The sequence below is a fragment of the Sinohyriopsis cumingii genome, chromosome 11 (genome assembly GCF_028554795.1).
Source record: "Sinohyriopsis cumingii isolate HCF-2022 chromosome 11, ASM2855479v2, whole genome shotgun sequence".
NCBI lineage: Eukaryota > Metazoa > Mollusca > Bivalvia > Unionida > Unionidae > Sinohyriopsis > Sinohyriopsis cumingii.
In genome coordinates this window covers 82,611,854-82,620,826 of record NC_142971.1, presented here as the reverse complement: position 1 = coordinate 82,620,826, position 8,973 = coordinate 82,611,854, and the positions used below count along the sequence as shown (strand labels likewise).

Here is an 8,973-nt window from a genome sequence, read left to right as displayed (position 1 = left end):
CTTGATTGTTACAATTTGGGTTGGGTGAGTGATAGTCCTATAATGTAAGACACTGACCCTGTTTTTTACAATATGGGTTGGGCGGGTGATAGTTCTACATTGTGAGACACCGATCCTGATAGTTACAATGTGGGTTGGGTGGGTGATAGTCTGACAACGGAAGACGTATCACATTTTCTTTTGTGAGCACCAAAACACAATACAGTAACATAATATTTCTTACATTGTACTAGGACTAGGTGGGTGATAGACCCGGTACTCCCACAGTGTAACCATCAGGATCGATGTTTTGCTTTACTTGACTGTTGGACCCCAATCACTATAATCACTATAATTATGTACCGATAGTCTTAATTTCACTTATAAGTAGTCATTGTAGGTAACCTAAACTGTTAATGAACAGATTTAAAGCAACGAAAATTGGTTACTCACTTGTCTGTAAAAGAACTATTTGGCCAAGTCAAAACACAGGTTCTTGACGCCAGCTTAATGTTGAGAGAAATAAACAATAATCTGAAGGGAACAAAATCATACAGAGGGACAAAATTACCTCAGATTACCCCCATGACCCGTTCTGACATTGGACCCTGTCTATCCTACTATATAAGAGAGAAGGTACGTAACTTACAAATACTTTGTTCCACCAATGACACTCGATTTCCTTCTGCTATTTCCGTCTTTAAAGGTACACCACCATACTTTATGGCTTGTTTTACTCCTGATAGATTTTTCTATTCATCAAGCCATATTGACATTTCTGCCTTGCACCAAACTGAAGTTATGGGCTCAGAAACGTGCAAATTTTGCCTGCGGGGACAACGTTACGCTCAGGTGAAAACCTGTGACAAGTGCTGCATATACACACAAATAAGGTTCTAAAACTGATAGGAAATATCATTAAAAAAATATAAAGAATATATAAAAAATCAAGATCTTCAATCAAGATTTTATATATATATATATATATATATATATATATATATATATATATATATATATATATATATATATATATATATATATATATATATATATATATAAAGTTTATCGTGGTGATTCGGCAACTGACAGTTCATGCCACAATACACTCAGACAATACAACTTTGAACTTTTAAATAATGGGCTTTATTTATTCGGTATCTCTTGCATCCCTTTTGTATTAAAATTTTGACATGCCCCCTGTAAGCGGAATATCTCATGACCCGAATTATGCTCATATGGCAGGGTTCCCGCGCAGGTCTGGAATTCTGGAAAAAGTCTTAAATTTGAAAATTACTTTTCCAGGCCTTGATTTTTTAAATGACTTAAAAGTCTGGAAAAAGTCTTAAATTTTCATTGTTCCGGAAACGTGACAGCTTTTATTTGAGTTCTTCGGTCGTTAATGTAGAACGCAACATCTCAAGGAGACTACAGCTGATAAATTCGCGGGAGAAGGTCACACAATTTTGACTGGTGTTTGCTGACGTCTTGAGGATTAATCTACTTTATCCATTCCATGGATTATTTCAGTAATTTAAGTTGTGTGTTGTGATAGTGAGTATTCATTTTAATTTTGTTGTATTTTATATGATTTGACATTCTTGGATCGAGCTTTTACTAGCAAGAACATTAACTCTTTCGAGCACGTGGGTCTGTAAAAAAGTAATGAACGGTAATAATGTGGCATAAATTGAGCTCATAAACACGCAGAAACTTATTTTATGACAAAGCGGACATTTATACCAAGGAATCAGGTGATATATACGTGTTTTTATTTATTATACTAAATGGTGGATGAAGAGCCCAGGAAAATCCCGGAAAGAACCACCGACCCTCGAGAAGCTACTGGCAGGCTTCTCACATAGCCACATTGGCTGAATCTTAGACTCGAACCGCCGCGAACAGAGGTGAGATGGCAGTGATCCGTAACGAAGAGCGCTTTAGACGTGGACAATCTCTACAGTGTGAAAGAGTAAATGAGATATTTTTGAAGAATTTTTTTCCATGTGACTGACATTTTTTATAGAAAGTATTCACTGTAAGTTATTTTTCAGTTTATTTATTCTTTGTCATTATTTTAAAGATATAAAAATTGACCAAAACTATCTTGTAATAATTTAATTGGCAGTTTCTGTTTATTAAATTGTGATTTCAGATCAACATATATGTTTATAAGAATATTGCAATGATTATGCACTGTTGTAAGAGTAAGATATAATTTCAACTTGGGTATGACTCATCATCAGGGTATTTTATGGAGAATAAATTATTGTGGGAGGTCACTTAAACAAGGCACAGAAAGGCTTTAAGAAGTACCAGAAACAATGAAAAATTAAATTTATTATTCAAACTGAATGTCCACAAACTATTTTTGTATTAACATATTACCAAAGCTATGGGAAACCATGCACAATATAAAGTAAGGAGAAATAAAATGACAAGTATGATTTAAAAAGCTAAAAAGAACTTATTATCAAGCATTGCTTGAAAACAAAAAGAGCAACATAAACTCCATTTGGAAAGTCTTCAATGAACTCACTGGAGGAAAACACAAAGATCAGACAAACAAAATTCACTCACTTCTGGTAAATGACACCATAGTCACTGATGACAGTGACATTGCAAAATCTTTTCAATGATTGTTTCACCAACATTACCACAAAGTTAAAAGAACCAGTGATAGAAAACAACTTTAATGAACTGAAAAAGTTCTGCAGCAGCAAAATCTTTTAGGAGGTATGTTTCTCTATCCTACCAGTATCAAACAACTTTGTTAAAAAATGTCGCAATGAACTTGATACCAAGAAAGCTACAGGACTTGATCAGATTGGTCCACAACTCATTAAATCTTCTGCCTCTGCTATTGTAGATAGCATAACATTCATAATCAAATTAAGTATTGCAACCTCGTCTGTCTCCAAAATATAGAAAACTGCAAAAGTAACTCCTATTCACAAATCTGGTTCTAAGGATGACGCTGATAACTACTGACCAATCTCAATACTACCAAAGTTGTCAAAATTGATTGAAAACTATGTCCATGTCTCATTCATGTCATATTTAGCCAAACACTTGCTGTTACACCCTAATCAATCAGGCTTTAGACAGAAACATTCCTGTGAGACTGCCTTGATTTCCCTAACTGTTAAATAGCTTCAAGCACTTGACCAAGGTAGAATAATAGGATCTGTATTTGTAGATTTCAGGAAAGCTTTTGACATGGTGGATCATGAAATCCTTTTGAAGAAACTGAAAATCTACCAATGTGATCAAAGAACAATTAGATGGTTTACTTCTTACTTAAGTGAGAGAACACATGTTTATATAAATAATATTCTGTCAGAACCTGGAACAATTAGATATGGAGTACCACAAGGCTCAATTCTAGGTCCATTACTATTCATTTTATTTATTAATGACCTACCACATTTACTAAGAAACTCAATATCATCTACAGATCTCTATGCAGATGACACAACATTGTCAGACATCCAAAACACAAAGCATGAACTTGAAATTTCTTTAGAGAATGCCCTCAACAAACTGGATAACTGGTGCACATGCAATGGCATGGTGGTAGATACTGGTAAAACTAAAATATTACTTATCTCAACATGGCAGAAAAGGACAAATCTTGATAGTGATGAACTATGACATGGAAGGATACAAATTTGCAAATGGTCTGTCATGATAGACAACTTGGTGTTCTGGTAGATAATAACCTATCATGGACTGAGCATATTAAACGCATCAATAACAAAGTCAATTCAAGTTTATGGCTTCTCAGTAGGATAAGACATTTTCTCCCTGAAAGACACAGAAAATTATTGTATAAGAGTTACATATAATCCTATTTAGACTACTGTAATACAGTATGGGGTAATTCAAATGATAAAAACATAGCAAAGCTGGCACATCTTAAAAAAAGAGCGTTAGGGCTAATATCAATCCAGAAAGAAAGCAAGGACAATTTAGCTGGTAAATTAAAAATATTACCTATTAAAGACTGAATCTGTTTGAGAAAAGCCAAATTAATGTACAGGATATCTCATAATAGTGCTGCTGCATATTTACAATTACTATTCCAGTATAGGCTACCTGGTTATACTCCCCACCTGCGATCCATGTCTACAAAACAGTATAAAATTCCCAAACCACAAAAGGAGTTATTTTAAAAAAGTTTCCAATACTCTGGAACTCTGCTCTGGAATAGTACTCCAGTTGAGATTAGAAATGCCCCTCTGTTTCCTTCTTCCAAACCCAATATATCCAGTGGCTTCAGAGATGCAGCTAAAATAAATAAATTCCTTTGTATGAGGGCCTCAAGGTAGATTAGTTCATAGATAATTGTGTTACCCTCTTTAAATAAGGTCATTATTATTATTATAAATGTGCAAATTTCACCTTGTAATAACCAAGAGGTTAAGATTTTGCAAAAAGTGACCAAAGACCAATTATAAAATGGTGGATGGTGCTTGTGTTTGGATGCATGGGTGAATTTATTTGAAACAATATCATAAAAGTGAATTAAGATTTATGTACACACAAATTATGCATTAAACATAAATTTTATGAGCAACATATAACTTCAACATGTGTATGACTAAAGAATATTGTATTTCATACAAACATGATGGGGAGCCACTTGATAAAAATGCAAAGAAAGGCTTCCAAAGTACCTGGAGCACAGGAAAAGTCTGTTTATTCTTATAGCTGAATGTTCGCCCAACATTTCTATATACCTGTATGTAAAAAATATGCAAATGTCAGCTTGAAATAACATGTGGTAAAGATTTTGCAAGTGACCAAGTAGAATATTAAAAATGGTTTACGGTGCATGTGTTTCAAAGCTTCCTGAGAAATTGCTTGAAAAGATATGAAGATGAGTCCACTTCTAGATTCAACACACTTGAAAAATGCAGGAAACATTCCAATTTAATTTATTCTAAAATTCTGAAAATTTCATCCCCTGTTGCTATCATTAGGTCAAGGAACTTATCACATGGTTAGGTCTGAGAAATGTCTTAAATCTTTTTCTAACTTTGTGGCAGGAACCCTTATATGGGAACCCCGTATTGCATCATTTGTTTGTGCATGTTAATGTAGGATAGATATAGACTTATGTGTCCATACAACACATAATGAAGTTCAAATGACGTTATTCTTTGGAGTGAATATTTATTGAGAAAAAAGTACGCAAGGTTTAGGTTGCCGTATGTCTCGGTCTGGGGGCCATATCTAGTCTTTTGAATAGTGTGATAGAGTCCTATGTCAATGGGTCATGGGGGTAAACTGAGATAATAGTCACTCGATATGATTCCCCATCCCCCCGTTCAGATTATTGCTCCTTTTCAACATCAAGTTTGCGTCGAGAGCCTGTGGTTACATCTGGAAGTGACAATTTGTAAAACATGATAAGGCAAGCCCCTTCATGATGAAGACTTCTTCAAATCTAGGTCACAGGGGTTTTACAGTATTTTCATTACCATTTTTTGTGTGCCCTATTTATTATTTCCGTGTTATTAATCTTTTACCATATAATACTCTATCTAAAACAGCACCTGCCATAAAAAGAAGTACAGTAAAACCTGTCTTGAGAGACCACTGCTATGAGAGACCGCCTGTCTTGAGAGACCAGGTTCTCCATGTACAGATTTAGAGATTATATATTGTTATAACCTGTTATGAGAGACCACCTGTCATGAGAGACCATTATGTTTTGGCAGAAGGGGTGGTCTTTCAAGACAGGTTCCACTGTAATAACTGATATTTTTCTGTGACCAATTGATATCACTGAAACTAGTTTATCATCAACTAAAAGAAAAGACATGATGTTTGCTTTCTAGATGATTAAAGGTTGACTTTCGATGAAGTTTGTGGTTCAAATAGGGAAATGATTCTATCTTGAATTCATGGAAATTCTCTTCACCCAGTTGAACATAAATCCCTTTGATGGTATATTGTTCTTAATCTCTGCAATATAGTTTCCATCATTTGAATCCAACAGAGTCAAGGCTGTATGATAAACTATTAACTGTTTGCTACAGTCATGTATGTGCTGATGACCTTAATAATTAAAACAATTCTTTTATTTTAGACACTGCAGCCATCCCAGTAGAAATCTTGAGAATGAATAATCGATCCATTCAACTGTTCAAAGAGGCAATGAAAGATGGGGAAGCAAAAGTCTATAACATTCGTGTAATGGTTGTGGGTCATTTGGGTGTAGGTAAGACGACACTCATCAAACGTTTACTGGAGAAGGAGGTCAACATCAACGAACGACAAAGTACAGAAGGCATTATTGTCCATGTTCATTGTTGCAAAGTATCACATGATTCATTAAAATGGACTTTAAATGAAGGAGGTAGGACAATATTATTTATTCCAACACTTTAGCCTCAAGTATGGAGATTTGTAATAATTCCTGCCTGTCACTGGGTCTATTAATTCATATCTGCTTCTAATCAGTGTTATAAAACTTGATATGTATCTTGCCCATCTGCTAATAGGACTATCATTCCTGGCTGTAATAATGATATTAATATTAATAATAATAATGACAATTATTTATTTAACAAGGGTAGTCAGTTAAAACACAAATTTATCTAGTCATCCTTTTAAGTTTGCATGCTAGTATCTTCTAACACAACATGTAGGAAAAAGTAATTCATGACATGTAGGTACAAGTAATTAATAACATGCAACAATGAAAGAATCCCGTCATATGGAATCAGATCACAGTTGTAATATATATCCTTTACATTTATTTCTCAGAACTGAACATTCCATTGTGTCCAAATCATAATACACCATATCTTATTCTAAAGAACCCTGCAAGATGGACAAACTGAAGTTCTTGTCATAGGTTATCAATGCATCTTTGGAGGCTGGACTGTAAACAAGGCACCATACATTGGGTCATAGATTATTATGCCAAATTATTTATGGCCTATTTTAGTCAAATATTTATATTTGCATACCATATCTACTTCAGCTTTATACATGAAGTGTTTTGAATTTCATGGTAAACAAGGTGTGTGATAGCTATCAGAAAGTGTTTAGCACTGGTGTTCCACAGGGTGCAGATTTGACTCGAGTGCTCTTGAGAAACCAAAATTAAATTTACCATATCTCCCCTAATTATAGGAATTTTGCAATGCAGTAAAAACTTCAGTATAATGCAGGATGAGAGCTGTCTGAAAATGTATTTCAAATATAACACATTGATAACGCACTCAAGATAAAAAAATTGATGGGACCAGTAGCATGTTTTACAGCAAAAATGCATTGCAATTCAATGTTCATAACCACAAAAGGTGACAACGTAATATGAAAATACAGTTCCAGTAAGGCTATACCATACTGAACAATGGTGCTGACATTTCTTTTGAAGACCTGAACCATGTCTTTGAGGTGCTTTATATCAGTATGGTAAAATGAACTAATCTTGGGCACTTAATGGCAGATACTTTGCATCTGTACTTATGAAAACTTGCTATACCATTTGACTTTTTGAGAGCTTCGAAACATATCCAACTCTTCCAACTTATTACAAATGTCAGGCTAGACCTGAAAAGATGTAACTTGTTTCAAATAATCTTATTGTGTGTGTGTGATTTGGATTTTTAACGAATATTTAACAATTTTTCAGTCATATCGATATGATGTCTGCAGTGTGGCAGTTTATAGTGATGCCTAGCACTGGGGCATTATGTCTCAGACATGTAGCATGATGTCCCACCCAGTCACATTATCCTGACATCAGGCCGACCAGACCTAACACTAACCTCTTAATGCTGAGCGCCAAGCGAGGCAGCTGTTAGCACCATTTGTTTAAGTCTTTGGTTTGACTCAGGCGGGGATCAAACCCATGACCTCCCGCATCCTAGAAGGACACTCTAACCATTAGGCCACCGGAGTGGTGCACATAATCTTAGAAAACATTAAGATGTGGGTTAATGAAGTTAAAATGTGCTAGCCATGGAGATGTCAAACTGACATTAAGGGTGCAAGCATGGGAGAAATATTAAACTTGTCATAGTGACACTAAGAAATCTGAAGCATTGAACATGTATTGAAGTGATAAATTCATCCACAAACATGAGGTTTCCAGAATGATATTTATCCATGTGCAGCTAAATAACTAATTAGGTACACTAGGTATCGTAAAGTTGAAGGCAATGTGGGGATGGTGAGGTTTGATCATTGGTACAGAAATTAGCACATACAAGTATACATGTAAGTTCAGTGACAATGTACTATGTTAAAAGATATTATTATAAGTAATTGTATTTGGGATGGAAATAACAATTTCGGATATTGCAAGTGAATACTGCCAAATGTGTGTCTCACATATCAACTTTAGGTACCAGTATACATGTATCTTGTATCATCAACTAAATGTGAAATCCTGATTCCCAAAACTTGTAAACAAGGATGGAAATTTGCATATGTGGAACATGTACCATGTGCTTGTTAAGATAACATGTGTGCAAATATAATTTAATTGATCCGTTTGAACATTTTTTGTGTATTTTAGTGTTGATTAACAATTATTAAAATGAATGATTCATTGGAATGTGATATATGCTGATGCTACAATACCACACTCTGTCAAAGTATTAAATTATAATGTTACCATACATACGCATATTCATAATGAAAATAACATTTTGGGATATTGTAAGTGCATACAGCCAGATATGTACCTTACAGATCAAATATAGGTACAGTGAGTTCCTATATGATATATGGAATGTAAACTTCTGATCCCAAACATTCAAAAATACATGGATATTTGCTTGTGGGATATGCCAGATCAGTTGTACAAAGTTAAATTCAAATAATCTGTTTGAATGCTTCTGGCATAATCTTTAGAATGTCAGTTAGCAGTTAATATTAAATAACACTGTATGAAGTAAAACTGAACACTGAACAATAAAATGGAACATGCTTTGTGTTCAGCTAATTTCATTTTATTGTTGTATTATA

At 34.4% G+C, this 8,973-nt stretch overlaps 1 protein-coding gene across 1 annotated transcript in view; it reads left to right on the top strand.

The window, feature by feature from the left end:
* Window positions 1-6,087: 6,087 nt before the first annotated feature.
* The window catches only part of LOC149788859 (uncharacterized), a 35,489-nt gene continuing 32,603 nt past the window's right edge, over window positions 6,088-8,973 (top strand). Inside the window, exon 1 of the mRNA XM_089975797.1 lies at window positions 6,088-6,346. Coding sequence (XP_089831923.1) covers window positions 6,109-6,346 — 238 coding nt within the window. The 5' untranslated portion in view covers window positions 6,088-6,108. The remainder of the gene's footprint in view (window positions 6,347-8,973) is intronic.